General features: G+C 33.5%; 1 protein-coding gene across 1 annotated transcript; it reads left to right on the top strand.

Annotated features, from left to right (window-relative positions):
* Nucleotides 1-12,271: 12,271 nt before the first annotated feature.
* On the top strand, nucleotides 12,272-13,616 carry LOC134246054 (octopamine receptor Oamb-like). Its single transcript, XM_062728315.1, has one exon. It carries the CDS (start codon nucleotides 12,373-12,375, stop codon nucleotides 13,516-13,518), a length of 1,146 nt encoding a protein of 381 aa, XP_062584299.1. The 5' UTR covers nucleotides 12,272-12,372; the 3' UTR covers nucleotides 13,519-13,616.
* The last annotated feature ends 4,149 nt before the right edge of the window (nucleotides 13,617-17,765 follow it).

Below are 17,765 nucleotides of genomic sequence, written 5' to 3'. Positions count from 1 at the left end.
AATTGTTCAAATCATGACCCTGGGGGGTTGGGCGGGGCCACAATGGGGAATCAAAGTTTTACATAGAAATATATAGGAAAAATCTTTGAAAATCTTCTACTCAAGAACCACTGGGCCAGAAAAGCTTAAACTTATGTGGAAGCATCCTTGGGTAGTGTAGATTCTAAATTGTTCAAATTATGACCCCAGGGGTTGGGCGGGGTCACAATGGGGAATCTAAGTTTTACAATGGGGAATCAAAGCATCCTATGGTAGTGCAAATTTCAAATTGTCTAAATTATGATCAGTGGGCTAGGGTGGGGTCACAATATGTATTACAAGGGGGAAATCTGGTAAAGAACGGAATGGTCAAAGCTTCTCAGGTGCACGATGTGGCCCATGGGCCTCTTGTTGTCCTGTCTGTTTGTCTGTTTATCTGTTTGTCTGTCTGTCTGTTGTCAACTTGAACCTTTGCCATAACTTTTGAACCATGAGAGATAGAGACTTCATATTTGGTATGCATACTTGACCAATGAAGCTCTCTCAAACTGCACCAAACTGCACCAAGGTCAATGACCTTGTGACCTTGACTGTGACATATATCCTAAAAATAGCTTTTTTCGAATTTTCACCATAACAATTGAACCATGAGAGATAGAGACTTCATATTTGGTATGCATACTCCACTAATAAAGCTCTTTCAAAATACATAAAGGTCATGACCTTGTGACCTTCACTGTGACCTATATGCTAAAAAAAGCTTTTTAGACTTTTCACCATAACTTTTAAACCATGAGAGATACTTTATGTTTGGTATGCATACTCCACTAATGAAGTTCTTTCAAATGACTGGGACTTATCTGCAAAAAAGTTTTTTTGAACTTTGTTACCGCCAGGCGGATAGTGTTTCACAAACACATCTTGTTTTTACATGCTCTTACTTGGATGGTATATTTTCTCCTGAGGTCTATTTGTTTAAAGTAAGATATTTCTGAATGAAAGCACAACATTTATAGGATATTTGGAGGGAAATAAAAAGAATTATAAGAAGAGACAGTTACTGTACAGTTAATTTAGTTGCCAGTTTGTCCAAATTTATATTCTTCCAGAAATTAAGTGATTCCTTTTTAAAAAGTATTTTGCTTTGTTTTTTAAGAAGCCATATTTAAATATTTTTTAAAAATGTATTTAGGAACATTTTTTTTTAAAAATGTTTTTAAAAGATATTTTGAGGTAATTTTTGACATTATAAATGAGTAATTTATAATCAAATATGTTGACAAGAGACATGTGGAACAATTTTTAAAGAAGACAAGAACCTCTCCAAGCAGTCTTTGGCAAGGTTTGCTTGTTGTTTTATGTTTGTTTTGAGAATTTTTCACACAGTTGGAGACGCCACCACTTGCCCACGTAAGACTGCCTGTAATCATCACTCTGGGCCATTGGGCAGTAAGGTGTCTTTTTCATGCCAGCACCTACTGCAACATTGGAGCTTAGTTTAAAGTATACTCTTCAAAAAAAAAAAAAGAAAGAAACATAGTAGAATTTAAGTGACACATTAAACATAAGGATTATTTAGTCAAATGATATATTGAAAGTATAGAAATATGGTTGACAATAGGAATACAACCTAAAAGTCATTATTATTCAAGAATTTTAAAATCATAGACAGTTCAAGGTCATTAAAGATCAGTATCTGGTTTGCCTCCAACAGATACAAATGATAGCCTAAAACAACATCTAACGGAAGCAAATATGTGTATGAATTGATGTATCTTAGGTCCTTGGAAAATATCGAAGAAAAAGTAGGTCACAGTGATCTATTTTAAAAATTTTAAGGTTGTATTAAAATATTTCATTTCCTGAATTGCTTAGAATCATCAATCTTTGTCATTTAATGAATCTTGAGTCCTCAGAAAATTTCAATCAAAAAGTAGGTTACAATGACCTACTTATGGTATTCATAGCTATATTTAAATATCTTCAATCTTAACTGGCAAAGAATCGTCAAAATTTGTCAGTTGATGCATTTTGGGTCTTCAGAGAAGGTCAACTAAAACGTAGGTCATGGTGACCTACTTTTGAAATTCTCTCTTTTCAGCTGACGCAATTTGCGTCCTCAGAATGTATAAAATGAAAAGATGGTTATGGTGGCCTACTTTTGGAATTTCTAGGCATTGTTTGAATATTTCAAATGATAAGAGTCTTTAGAGGCATTGTATTTGAGGCTTTTGGGGGTCGCAGAGTTTACCAAAATGCAGGTTACTCTGACCTACTTTTGAAATCTCATGAATATATCTTTATATTTAAGGGGTTTAGAATCATCACACTTTGTCAGTAGATTATCCTGGGCTCTCAGAGTGTTTTGACCAAAAATAAGCAATGATGACCTACTTTTGCAATTCCAAGGCTTTAGTTACATGTGTAGGATACTTAAAGGCTTCAAACAGAAGTGACAGAGTGTACAATTTATCAGAAGAGATTCAAGGCCCTTGGGCATCTTGTATAGGTTAGATGTGGTACTGTGCGTAACATTAAAACCTCTTGCAATAGTAGACAGAGGTATACCTGCTTCCAGTCGACCTTTTTCTTTTTTCTGCTGATGTAACATTTAAACATTCAGATGCAGCATTTTTAGATAGCTTCAATTTTCAGATAAAACCAGAATCAACTAGTATTACTGTGAGAAATAACCCCCGTCTCTGTTAAGCTATGGGGTACCCATCTCTTATCTGCAACTCCTCTTTTACCACTGAATGAAATTTAATAATACTTTTACAAAATCTGTGTCATATATAGTGCCATTGTGCACCTTCTATTTTACATTTTGATCGGACACATATTTTGGGTTTCCCAGAACAAAATATGAGCTCGGCAATTTTTTCTATAATATTGAAGTGTGCCCATCTCTTATCCTCAACTCCTCCTATGGTATACAATTGAATAAAATTTAATGATACTTTCACAGATTCTTTATTGCATACCATTGTGCACCACCTATTTTTATGTTCCCCAAACGAAGTTGGGGAACATATTGTTTTTACTCTGTTTCTTATTATTATTAAGGTCTTCCGTCTTCACGGAAGACCTTATAGTGATTCTATTGTTTCTTATTATTATTATTATTATTATTATTATTCTTTTTTTTTAGACAAAATTTTGTGCAGGCGATTTCTCGTAAACTATACGGTGGACTTCAATGAAAATTTCAGGAATTATAGGTCATTAAATGAATTTTATATAAAATTCCGTTTGTTGGAAAATTCGGTACCAGTGCCAAGTTATGGGCAATTTCCTGATTTTAAAATGCAATTTTGTCTTCGAGTGTTCTCGAAAATGGCTAAAGATATTAACTGGAGACTTATTAGAGATGATAGACCATGACTTATAGATGTGCAATTTTGCCTTCGTTTGCGTCGTCAGTACTTCCGGTCGCTACAGGAAGTGAATTCAAAATGTGCACTTTTTCAACTTTTTTGTTTTTCAATATTTTTCTTTGATATAATTAATGTTAATGGAGACCCTACTGGAAAGGCCTAATATATAATTTATTTTAGAATTGATCAATCCACACACTAGATATTCGCATTTAAAAATCTGAAGCGTGTCCAAGATGGCGGGGCGTCTCCGTGAACTCCGCCATTAAGCAAGTCGGGTTCTAGAAGGTCAGCTGAGCGTTTAGATGAACGAAACTTCTACCAAAAAGATTTATGAAATGTAAAGGATTCTTTAGATTGCTACATCGCAGTCACGTTGCATTGAGTATTGTTTTAATATGAGTTTTCCTCAAACGTCTATTGAAATTGCTTTTGTCTGCATCTCAAAGTAGAATACAACATGACTACAAGTGGAAATACGATGACAACAATCTTTTGTTTTGCACCAGGGAAAACTTATCCTAAACCATGGTTATAAGTAATAGCTTTTCAAGAAACTTGCCTGACTTAATATTCACTATGTTTCTGAAGTATTACTTGACTTCTGTTTATTTTTCCACGCAGGCTTGTGACATATTAAATGAATAGAAAAGACAAAAATAAGAAAAACATTTTTTTAAAAGATTGTTTATTAAAGGTTATACCGGGTACAAATATTCTTGTAATAAATGCAAGTTATTGAACATAAATAGTATCACATTAATTGACCGTCGGAGGGCGAGTGATTTTTTTTTCAGTGAAACATTCCAGTCTTTTCATGAACGTGTAACTCATCTCCACTTTGGGGGAAAACAGGATACAAAATTCGTGGAAAACACTTTAGTGTTACTTGGCTGTATACGATATTATATTTGTATAATGTGATAATTAAAATATACTTTCTAACGCTCGAAATTCCGGTTATAAGAACATACATTTCTAATTTTCATTGAAGCTATCAAATCCATCAAATAGATCAAATATTTCAAAGGAATAGCGTTAAGAACTACTTGTGACGTTTGGCATGAAATAATGTATCGTGACCCGACTTAATTAGTAGACAAATGGTGACAAGAGTGTAGAAATATATAACATTGGCATGCCTGTTTATGGAGTTGCATGGAATAAAAAGTTGAATACATATCGAAAAAAAGAAAGAAAACAGTATCATCTGTTCATCACTAATAGATTATCTACCTAAAAGTTACTGTTAAAACTCAAGTAACAGATTCCGATGTGATCATCTTGAGCAAAGTTTAGCAAGCTGGCTGTCATTTTACAATTCCAAACTGAATTTTAAAAGAAATGTTATGTATGTTGGAATCAAAATAAGCAATCTCGCGATATTCGAATGTTAAATTTGAAGCGGGTTCCCAATGGTGTAATGAGTACCGCAATGGATTTTCACGTTGGCGACCCGGGTTCGGTCCCCCGTGTGTCCGATTTTTAAAATCACTTTTTCAGTTTGATTTTACGGTTTTTTTTCTGAATCGGACGGAAGACCTCTCGTTGCTCGCAACGAGTTTCGTTTCTAGTTAAGGTCTTCCGACTTCCATCGGAAGACCTTACTGTTATTCGTCTGTTTTTTATTATTATTATTTTTCTTTTTTTCATAGTTAGGGCGATATCTCAGCTGTGCGTGGACGAATTTCAAAGATTTTCACAGGAATTATGCATCATGAGAATATCTCCAGACGTGTTTTTCATTTTTTCAAAATTCACTTTCGTTTGCGATTTTGGGGGATTTTTGTATTTTTTAAAAGGCATTTTGTCCAGCAGTTTTCTCGAGAATGGCTAAAGATATGAAAGTGAAATTCGCTGAGGTGATAGAACATCGAACTCCATTTTGGGATACGACCTTTATTTTTCGTCGTCGGCACTTCCGGTCGCAAACGGAAGTGAATTCAGAAAGTCCCATTTTTCAACTTTTTTGTTTTTCAATATTTTTCTCTAGGATTTACAGGGTTTATAGTGTGCTTAATGAGAATTCTAAATATGTGTTCAGAATCTTGATGCGAGCATTTATTGAAAAGATATGACCGAACCAAACTTTGTCCCACTGTCGGGGGTTCGAATCCCGCCGTGGGCGTTCCCAAATTTTTTCTTTGTTTCTATCATTTTTCAATTGTAAACGACTTTTCTCACTTTTATAACATGTATGAAATATTTTGCCGATTTTTAAAAGCTATATTTAAAAACATTTTAAGGTTTATCTGTAATAATCATGATATATGCCGAGAGACTGATGTAAATAAACGTAAAGGGAAAAAAATACATTCTGAAATCTATCTCATGGGATCATGCAGCATAGATCTCTAACGAAAAGTCGGTCGGAAGACCGCTTGTTGCTTTAGCAACAAGAACGCATCTAGTTATTATTATTTTTCTTCTTCTTCTTCTTCCTGGGTACTTTTTTGTCCGGGAATGATCTCGTAAACTATACATCCGACTAAGGTGAAATGTTTTTAGGGTCAGTAGACATGTTATGTAGATTTGTGGAACGAAGGTCATTTTCCGCGCACGTGCTTGCAAGAGCGTGCACGTGCAACATGTGAAATGACCGATTTAATTGATATAGGCGTAACTTTTTAAATTTTTGATGAAATGCTTTGAAACTTATAATATAAGGATATATTAGAAGCATAGACAATATGACATGGTCAAAATAGCAAGATCTCACGCGCATGCACGTGCGCTTTGCTCTGATTGGCTGAAACTAAAGTCTCAATATCTTTCTTATTTTTTGACGAAATCCTTTGAAATTTTGAAAATAGCCATGCATTAGGATATCCTACAAAAAGATATATAGCAATTATCATGAAAACACGTGCATGCACGTGCGCTGCAATCTGATTGGCTTAAACTTTAAATAGCTATAACTCCCTTGATTTTCAACCAAACAGGATGGGATTTGGAACATAGATAGATATACTGGACTACTACAAGAAGGTATGGTCACCATGCACATGCATACACGTGCATGTACGTGCGCTGCATTCTGATTGGCTGAAACTTTAAACAGCTATAACTCCCTTGGTTTTCAACCAAACAGGGTGGGATTTAGAACATAGATAGATGTAACGGACATCTACAAGAAGATATGATCACCATGCTCATGTATGCACGTGCGTGCACGTGAAATGAGCAAAATAAAAAAAGAACACTTGAATGAGGGTATCTTTTTATTACTTTTGGATTAAATGCTTTAATATTTAGTATATAAAAATATATAGATGATATGGTCATTACGCACATGCATTCACATACGCACGCAAAATGTGAATGAACTTTGTACACTTCTGGGTAAACGTTATTAAAGTCTCAAATGCATCGAGTTTGTCTTATTTAATGAAGCTTACAGGGAATATGGCACCAAAAGGGAGTTGGGGAGCGTTTGGGGAACATCTGTAACGGTCCCCGTTACAATTAGCACTAGTCCTTTTTGATCTGACACTTAGTTCGTGTTTCCCAGAACAAAACATGGACTTTGCCATTATAACCATATGGGAGGCTTATCATTTAGTGAGCGTACTTCTCACAGTACCTGTACTTTATTTCTTGAGATCGCTTACTTTCTTTATCTTAACATTTTCATTTTTTATATTCATTAAAATACATTTGCATGGTTTATTTAAAATTTGCATGAATAGCTTAATTAACCACAATTTTGCTCAAATGCATAATTATTAAAACTGAAATAAAATTTGTCAAAGATAACCACCAATTAAAAAAAACCTAACATACCTCAGACTAAAATACCATAAATCTGCGTGAATTACCATACCTTTACATTAATTTAAATAATAAACAACATATTTTCATATTTTCATAAGTTTGCTTGTTACCAAGTATTTACCCCGATTTAAATTTTTAGAATATATCAATAAATTAACATAGCATAAAACATTAATAACAGCAATTATCATAAATTACTTTCAGAAAAAACCAAAATAGCATCAATGAAGGAAAAAATTAAAATAAATTGATTAAAATACATTTGCATGAACAGCGCAATATTTTATATTTCATAAAATCTCCTTAATTTGCATAAACTAACATACATTTGAAAAATTAGCCTAACATTTCCTTTTTTGTATAAAAATTCCCTGATTAGCAAATATTTGCATAAATTAACATTAATTAATATGTATTTTCCAAAATAAGCCTAAAATTTTCTTCTTTTGCCTTATATTTCCTTAATTTACATGAATTTGTATAAATTTACATATACTTGTCTAAAATATACTTGATTTAAATATTTTGTGTTAAAATTGCATAGAAATTTCCTTCGTTTGCATAAATTTGCAAAAAAATCCATTATTTGCATAAATTTCCACAAAAAAATCCTTCATTTGCATAACTTTTGTATAAAATTTCTTCCCTTTTCTTTAATTAGTTTGAAATTTCCCCCATTTACATATTTCTGATGAATAACTTATGCAAATTTATGCAAATGTCATCCTTTGTTGTTTGATCAACAATACTAATTTTGAAAGATAAAGGGACGTTTGTTTCATTAAGATTTCGTTTCTTGGCTCTCCAAATAAAATCTTAAGAAAATAAGTTTTAATACTAAATCTAAATATATCAAATATTAGAACAAATATATAAGTACACTGTAATTTAATCTACATACTCCCTCTGTGGGACGTGGAGACCGGTCCTTCTGATGAGACCGTATAATTCGAAGTCCCATGTCGCAGAGGGTGCTGGCGCGAAAAATATTCCTCCCTGCTCAATGGCCCAAAGTGCTGAGCATAGGACAAAAATTGCAGCTCTCCATTAGTAAGTGGTGGTGGCGTCTCCATGTGAGTGAAAAATTCTCGAGAGGGACATCAAAAACAGAGAGACAAACAAACAAATCTGCGTACACGAATGAACGAATTATTCGAATAATTACTTAAGGTATTTAATATGTCAATTATATTTGCATACATAACCGATGTTTTTTACATGCTTGAGTGGTATGCATTGCCGAGAGAAATGGAATGGGATCTTAACATTTTAGAAATTTCTTTAACATTTTCATTTTAATACAGATGTAAGTTTTTTTAGTTTGTGAATTAAAACACATGATTTAAACTGTAGAAATTAATCACCAATGAATACAATGATGTCAAGCCGCGTGGGCATACTAGTAGTTGCATCCCTCATCATATACCCGGTAATCACCGATATAGCACTAATATTTAAAGCGCCTTGACACATGTTCAGTGTACACTAATGATGCAGGTAATGTCAATATTTATGGATAGAGATGTCTTACACTGATTCGTCTTGCAATCATAAAAATGAAATTAATATTCCTTCAGCATGCATCATATAATGAGAGGATTCGATTTCTGTCACACGATATCACTCACATTTCAAAGATTTGGATTCTATTGAATTTTAACGAGGACTCTTTTTTTCTCTTGTTAAAGATCGCAAATACATAAATTTTCTCTTGCTCAGGCCTTGTTGTTTTATGAGCTTGATCTTCAAAGTTAGAATAATTGCAACCACCGAGCAGAAACTTTTCACTTTGGATATGGACTACATATCTTGCTTTTATTGTTTGATGTATCCTTAAGGACCCTCTCTACACCAGCACAAAATGTTTTTTGGATATTGAGGAAAATATATTCTATAAAGGTGTTAGTATTGAGCTTATTTATATGATTTTCAACATATGATGCGTGGAATTTACCCCCAGGAAAAATAATCAAACACAACACAGTATCAGTGAATATAAATCTATGGCACGCCAAATTCACAAAAAAGAGCTAAACATAGTTTCACAGTCGATAAACTAGGTTTATCGGTTGTAAACTATAGTTTACGGACTGTAAACTATAGTTAACAACGTTAATCTATCTTTTACATCCGTAAACCATAGTTTACGCGATAATCTATGTTTCACAACCGTAAACTATACTTAACACTGAAAACAATCATTTGCGATTGCAAAACATAGATTATCTGATAAATACAGTTTCACGATTTGTAAACTATAGTTTACAAACCGTTAACTATAGTTAACGATCTGATAAATATAGTTTCACGATTTGTGAAACTATGATTAACAACTCTTAACTATAGTTTACGATTGTAAACTATAGTTTACAAACGTGAATCTATGTTTATCAACAAAAACTATTGTTAACGCTTATTACAGACAGATAAACTTAGATTATCATTCGTAAACTATAGTTAACAACCGTTAAATATAGTTTTACAGATGAAAACTATACTTAACGAATCGTTAACTATACTTAACGAATCGTTAACTATAGTTTACGGTTTGTAAACTATAGTTTACAGTCGATAAACCTAGTTTATCAAATGTGAAACTAGGTTTATCTCATTTTTATGAATATGGCGTGCCATATAAATCACTGTTGTTTACTTCAGTAGAGAAAATACATGTGTAAATAACATGTTCAATTAATTTATCTTGGCCTTTTAAAATGTTAAGAATACCTGAATTGATTACAGATTGTGTAATAAACTGTGAATTTCTAATTTTAGGAATTTAGATCTAAGGGCGGATCACTCTAACTGCTAAAAAATACCATAGAATCAGAACTCTTTAGTGTGCAGTGTAGAGAGGATTCTTAAATTAAGGTACGAAATAAAAAGCCAGAATATTGTCGTTGCTCGCCCAATTTTGTTCGGCTGATATATATCATAAGCCATGAAAGGAAATGGTACGTTTTTAAATTAGTGTCTGCAGTGATTTACTCGTATGTGTTTTTAACCATTTAAAAGATTCACTTAAATGACTAGTAACTTTCTAACATTCATTCGTTGAAAATACATGTATTTCCATTTTGAAGGTCCATAACACTTTTGAGTACCCTCTCATCCATTACCCTTTACAAGAACAGTTGAGCACATCCTATATTACGTTTTTATCGAAGAAATATAAGATGTTTAATAGCATATCATACTGTCTTCCAATCATATTGAGAGTAAACATCTCTTCTGAAACTCACCTATACCTCTGATTAAAATTTACCGAGATAAAATATATGGAAATAACAGTATTCAAACTCAAAAGTCCATAAAACAACACAAAAAAGGAGCAGAGCAAACACTGACCTCCAAAACATCAGAGGCGGGATCAGGTGCCATGGAGGAGTGAGCATCCCCTGCCGACAGGTCACAACCGCCTTATGCTCCTTGTCATGAATGGAAAATAAAGGAAAAATTCTATGTCGATTCAGTGTGTAAATAATGACTTTTAACGAGACTGTCAATATTCTTGTTTCATCAACTTGTTTGTTAATAATCTACCCCGTTTTAGAAATTATACATTTGAGAGCATGCTCTTGCGTATCGAATCATCTAAGAGATATAAAGTCTGTGTGCAGGTTATAAAGGTTTCTTGCTGCATAAGTTAGGGAAATTGACTATTGAAAAGTAAAATTCATCATGTTTATCATAGAGCTTGGTTGTTAGACTACCATTAACGTCTTTTTCAAGTAAAATATCCAAATATGAAACAAGTGTGTGACGCTTGGAGGTATCTTTCATCTCAAGCTCACCTGAATATAAAGTATCGACATAAGAATGGAAATAACCATTGTTAATTTATGAAACGTCGTCAATATATATATGTATATAAATGTCGAGTTGAAGGCCACAGCAAGTGTTTCCTTCTTCTCACATATAAGATTTTGGACAAGTTCTGCTTCATATGATTAATTGATTATATATTGTTTAATGTCCCATTCGAGAATTTTTCATTCATGTGGAGACGCCACCACTTGCCGATGGATAGCTGCAAAATTTGTCCTATACTCGGCATTGAGGGCCAATGAGCAGGGGGGGTCTTTTTCGTCGCAGCACCTACTGCGATATGAGACCTCGGTTTATACGGTCTCATAAGAATGACCGGTCTCCACGTCCCATAGTGGGATCGAACCCGCGACGTAAGGATCAAATTTTTACTTTGCGACATAATCGGGCAAAATGTCACACATACTATAAAAGAATCTTTACTTATATGGTCTCCAAAATTTCATATCAAAATGTTGTAAATTGGTATCAATTTTGAGTGATTTTTCAGGACATATCATTAAGTCACGGAGCAGCAAAATCTTCGACGTCACAGGCATTATAAAAAATATGTGATTGAGCTTTCATTTTCTCAACATTTTCCCAAGAGTACCTGTTAGTTTGAGTTACCTTATCTACCGATAATTTTAGTAGAATTTTTTTAAAATGCAGCAATTTTGGCCAAAATTTATTGGAATCTTTAAGATACATATTTCTGTGAAATTTCATAACTATATGACGTCTGTAAGAGTAAATAATAGCACAGTCCGCGTAATTTTTGAATGGCCCTCGTACAACTGATTGATTATGTTGTTAATGTATTAAAATATTTTGAACTTTGATTATTTCTTCTGTATCCATATCACCAAATAACCTTATGTTATGAATCATTTATTTCCCCATCCCAATCTGCTTTAGATGACAACTGTAGGGGCTTCCTATAAGTACCATTAGACTCGACAGAGTTACATTCATATTTGGGAAATGTCAAGCTCCTCCTTAGTATGTTAACGACGACATAGCGTTTCTGTTGATTTGCTTCGTGCAAATTGATCAATTTCTCAGGGAACTTTAAATCTGTAAATGTGCAGATGCATACGCACTAAAAGATAGATGGCAGAGAACGGATGCCAGTGAAAGATTAGGCATTTAGCTCTAGAAAGAAAATAATTACTTTGGAAATATAAGAAAACAGGTGTTGAATTCGTTGATACACACTAAATCGATGATTGCTGAAAGTGAGGCACTAGAATCTTTCTAAATTTTAGTGTTATAATTGGATAATTTTCAAAGGCTTTTTTCTGCAAAGGTTTCCTTTTATATGAAAGATTTCGTCCTGGATTTTTGTTTCATTTAATTTGTGCCTCAGATTACATCGCAGATTACGCACTGGACCTGAGTGTTTTATCAAAATCATCCTTATTTTGTTATTTTCATGTCGGATTCTCGAAACGAAACCATGTCATCTGGTGACTACTCGGACTTGCGAGAGAAGACAATATTCTCCCTAGGAATTTTATCCATAGCCATTATTCCATTCATTTTGACAGGGAATCTACTCGTCTTGCTATCCCTGGTTAAATTTAAATTTCGATTTCGAAATGTCACGAACCTTTTCATCGGCTCCTTGTCTGCTGCAGACTGCCTCCTAGCAGTTTTGGCCTTACCAGTTTATGTAGCCTTTTACTTTGATGGGGACAGATTGGCTTCAATCAAGTACCTCTGCATTTGCAAATATTCTTCTGTCGTCTGTTCAATGAGCGCCTCTCTCACAAGTCTTGTGGCCATTGCAGCGGACAGGTATATTGCAATAATTCATCCTTTGAAGTATCCATCCATAATGACCAGGAAGAAGGCCTTCGTTGTCATTTTTGCTCTATGGATTTACAATTTGTCTTTATTTGTTCTTCCCTTCTTCGTCAACAATTACAGCGAGGAAACAAAGGAATGCGATTTTTTCAAGGTCTTGCCAAAGGCATATTCTATGAGCAGTACATTTGGAGCCATATTTTTGTGTCTGGCAGCGACTTTGTACATGTACATCCGTATTTTCATTGTAGCTCAGAAACATAGAAAAAGAATAGATAAATACAAAAAAAGTATGAAGTCCAGCTTAGATCGGAAGTTTGAGAAGGATGCAAAATCAGCCAAAACAATGGCCCTGATTTTGTTCCTATTTTTCCTTTTTTGGATACCGTTTATGGTTGCCGGACCGCTTAAGTATCTCAATCTTGAAAAGGATCTTATTGAATCTATAAAAAGTATGACTGTTTTTATAGCAATGTGTAATTCTGGAGTCAATCCAGTCGTTTATTGTTGGATGAGGAAAGATTTCCGAGCAGCATTTACCGCATTGGTAAAGTGTTATAATCGCACGAAGAGTGAGGAAATTCTTAGGGAAGCATCAACAAATTCTACAGAGGATAGACAGAAGAACGAAAACAGAATCAGTGTTAAAGAAACTCAGAAAAGGCTTGATTTGAAGACGATTTGTTATACACAGAAAAGTTGTATCGATTCGAATGTAGACCTTAACGGCAAATATATCAAGATAGACGAGGCAAATGTGACAACAGTTTGAACTGAACTTTGTTTTAACTTGAAGTTTTTCATTGGTTGAAAGGTAATATTTTTCGTCGAATGTTTTGTAATATTTTACCTCAATGTCTATAATATATACGTTAAATTCAATTGAAATCCATCTACATTATTTTTTATATATATATAATGCTAGTAAGTTAGATTATTTTTATTGTAGCAGCAAGTTGTCATTTCTAAAGTTTTTTCCCCTTCATTTTTTAAACGTCAAAGTTTCCCTTTTATATTCTTTATACGAGGGGTGATCAAAAAGTTCGCGAACTAATTGAATAACTTTCATAAAAGAAACAATATTTGGTTTCAGTGTTGATTAGGTTTCAAGTTAGTCTTCTCCAATTTTAATGAACATCAGCCACCGTTCTGCACATGCGCGAATCACGTGATATTGGCGGTCACGTGACCTCTCCCGTAGCGTTCTGTCACAAAAGCTGAAAGATTTTTCTGAGTTTTATATTTCTTTCTATGTAAGTTAATTTTTATAACAAGAACAGTTCATTTGTCAAAAATGGTCAAATCTCGACAACAGAATGGATGGATAAGAAAATCCTTTCCAAAAATAAGCATGGCGACCATTAAAACACAAATCTTCTGTCTCTCGAGAGACGTTTATTCGAGGTGGATAGAGAATGGGTGCCTCCTTTTTATCATATCTGATATGTTTAAAATCTAAAGTAAACGATATCTTAGGTATTTACATGTAATAATTATGTTATTGTTCAAATATTCAACTATTTTTCAAAGTGTAAAATGGAGGTCTTTGATAGCAAACTGCTTAATTAAAAACACATATCTTTTCAAACTTGCTTTCACAGGGCAACATGACAGGTATCATTTTTAACCGCCTGCCTTCCTTCACTTAAACGATCAATTCAATCATTGACTGAATTTTTAGTAAGTCATTTGTCTTAATAAACAATATGCAAATTATTATACGCTACAGCAAAGGGCTTTCTAAGATATACAATAAATTGTACAGTCGTTTGTTGAACGAGTACGACTGAAAAAACCATTTTTCGTCACAAGTGACCTACATAGTGACGTCATTTTCATATTGTGACGTCACAAACAAGGAGTAAAACTTTATTCAACATATGCTATTAATAGAACTTGTGTATGGCTATATGTGTACCAAATTTTATCCTAATCTGAATTGTGGTTTTGTAGATATCGAGATAGTTCGCGAACTTTTTGATCACCCCTCGTAAGAATATAATAATATTGGTTAGCGCAAGATTGTACAGTGTACAGGTAGGTTAACACGAGTTATCAATTAATATTTCATTTTGTGCTATGGTTTGTAACTGATATTAAATAAAGTAAAATACTATACTTGTCAGTGAAACTTTCTACCTGAACCAAAGTTGTGATTGATCTGAGAAATGATAAATTTCAAGGTGAAAAAAATATCATCAACAGATTAGATGTAGAGCATCCATGGAAACAAAACGAATATTTAAGCATGAAAACAAGATCATGTACAGAAATTCCTTTAAAGTATGAAAGAATACCACATGTACTTTTCCAGCTGGTACCAAGTACATCCCTCAATCAAATGGTATCACATGGTTTCTTTTGATAAAAACGCGTCAGTTTAATTTCTTAGAAAGGTAAGGTAAGGTTTTTTTTTTAGATCCAGACTCATAATAAAAAGTAAATAAATAAATAATTATATTTAAATATACCGACAATATCAATAATAAAAATATAAATAGATCATTTAATTTGAAACAACATATTTGTTTAACATAATTAGAAAATGGACATAGAATAAAAACCTTTTTTTAATCTGAATTTGCTCTACGTGATCTCATACTCTTTCGTCCTCGGAAAATGCTTTAAATTTCACCAGTTACGAAATATCTTATTGTTTAGCTAATGGAAGTCTAAAACGTTTTTCAATGATTTCGCATATCAAGTTCGCAATTGTCAGTTAAAGAGATGGCCTTGATGAAATGATCTCTGTGCAGCCAACGGCAATTCTTTTTTTTTTTTTTTTTCATATCCATCAGCATCAAATTCAATTTTCATTGTCAATATGTTTGTAGAAATACGTTGCAATTTACACATGCCAAATGCAAACATTCAGAAGATTAAGTTAAAGCTGTTTTGATGAACCTTTTTACCCCAAAACTCTAAATTAATTAATTTTTTTAGCAGAACTTATAATGGGATTTCTGAATATTGAAAAATAAATTCGCCATAAAGTAAAAAAAAATTCTTCATATACATGTATGTGTATATTTATAATGTAAATAACAGACTTATTTAGTTTCTTACAGGTTTTCTAACTTAAAGCATGAGCAGAAAATGTCTCATAACATTACAAGGTACTTGACATTTTCAAAATTCTGTATTTAAATAAATACACTCAATGCCCTAAAATAATTGACAAGGTGCCCCTGTCATATTCTGGATAATTTAATATACTCAAATAACTTCACATCGTTGTCAACTTCAAGATAATTGAAGAAACACTTAATTCATGAATGATGCGAAATACGGAATAAATTATCTCGGTTTGTAATCAGCAATCAAAATAAGACAAACTATTGTTTGTAAAGAAAACGTATTAAGATCATTTGTTTGAGCATCAGGAGAACGTCTTTTTTCATAACAAAGTTGACAAGAAGCAAGCGAGAACCAGAAAAGTTGTCACACACAGATATTTGAAATGTCTTGCGATTAATACTGTAGTATTCGTGAAATCTGTTTCTAAATACGAGGGTCGTTCAGTAAGTAGTGCAATATACAGTGTATCATAATGAATGTAGAAGTATCAAATTTTATTTGTTTATACATGTAGTTGGAAAGTTCTATGAAAACGCTCATAATTACAGAAAAAACAAAATATTTTTCTGATTGTCCTCGAAATAGAATTCACTAATGTAAGCAAGCTCATTACACTGAGCTGAGAACTTGATATAAATGATCTCTGCAAAGAAGGTGAAAACGAGAGAGCAAATATGAAAACTCTGCCTTATACATAAATCGGAGTAGAGCTCATAAAATCTTTGGTGCAGTATAGTTTTAAGATGGGTACAATATTTTTAAAGAAAAAAGAGGAGTTAAAATATTACAGTCATACTAGTCGATTGAATTTTGTGGAAACACAACAAAATATCGACGTTGATGCCACGATATCTGAAAATGCTGAAGAAACATGGGTGCGTTCACAATTCTCCCATTGGTTGATATTGGGGGTGTAATTTACCAATGACAAAACACTGTTACCAATGTTTACCATTGGTAACTTTTATTGGTTACCTTTATTCTGCAGGTCAACCACATCTATGACAGATTTTCCAACGGGGAGATTTTTCATTTATAAGAGTCACCCCAAAGATGGCTACCAGGACCATTCATGGTAGAATGAGTGAAGTTAACTCATCAGTAATAACACTTCAGATGAATTTAACTACGATTTAGGGAAAATACTGTTATTTCTCTACATACGGATAGTATTGCAAATTTGAAACAAATGAACACTTGCTTTGGCAAAAGAATATCATCTGAAGATAATTATTGCACGTTTTCATATAAGTTATGTCCATAAAAGTTATTTCATTTTGTTTAAGCAGTGCAACAAACTTCTTATTGAATTTGTTATTTCTGGAAAATGGCGAACAACTCAACATTTGCCGTTGGTAACCATTGATTACCATAAGTGACCATTAATAACCAAGTGGTACCATTATTAACCTTTGACAACCATTGGCACATCCTTTGGTTGTTTTGTCATTGGTTTATCCAATATGCTGTTCACAGTTTAAAGGTAACCAACTGTACCACTGTTTAACATCGGTGCCAAAGACAAGCCATTGGCACTAAATCGATATTTGTACCAATAGAAGAATTGTGAATGCATCCATTGTTTAAAAAAAAACCTAAACACAGGTAAACTTCGGTATCTCGACATCGGATATGTCGACAACCTTGGATATGTCGAGGTCCGTCCGCGGTCCCGGCATTATTCACTATATAAATGATTTGCAAAAACTCTGATATGTCGACCTCGGTAATGTCGACTACCCGCTTATCTCGACGTATTTCACAGTCCCAATAGCAAAATTTACCTGGTTTATTTCGACATGGGGGCAATTTTCTGCTCTTCTTAACCTAATTGTTTGTCAGCTGGTCGCTCGTCACGCACGGACGACTCCGGGTATCTCGCCGTCGTCAGATATTCACACCTTTCACACCCATGTTTTGACTACATACTGCTCTGTAGAA

The sequence above is a fragment of the Saccostrea cucullata genome, unplaced genomic scaffold (assembly GCF_032062105.1).
Source record: "Saccostrea cucullata isolate Sc308-1 unplaced genomic scaffold, CSIRO_AGI_Scuc_v1 ctg217, whole genome shotgun sequence".
In the NCBI taxonomy this organism is placed as follows: domain Eukaryota; kingdom Metazoa; phylum Mollusca; class Bivalvia; order Ostreida; family Ostreidae; genus Saccostrea; species Saccostrea cuccullata.
Note: the sequence above shows the minus strand (reverse complement) of the source record. Positions and strands in the feature narration are given on the sequence as shown.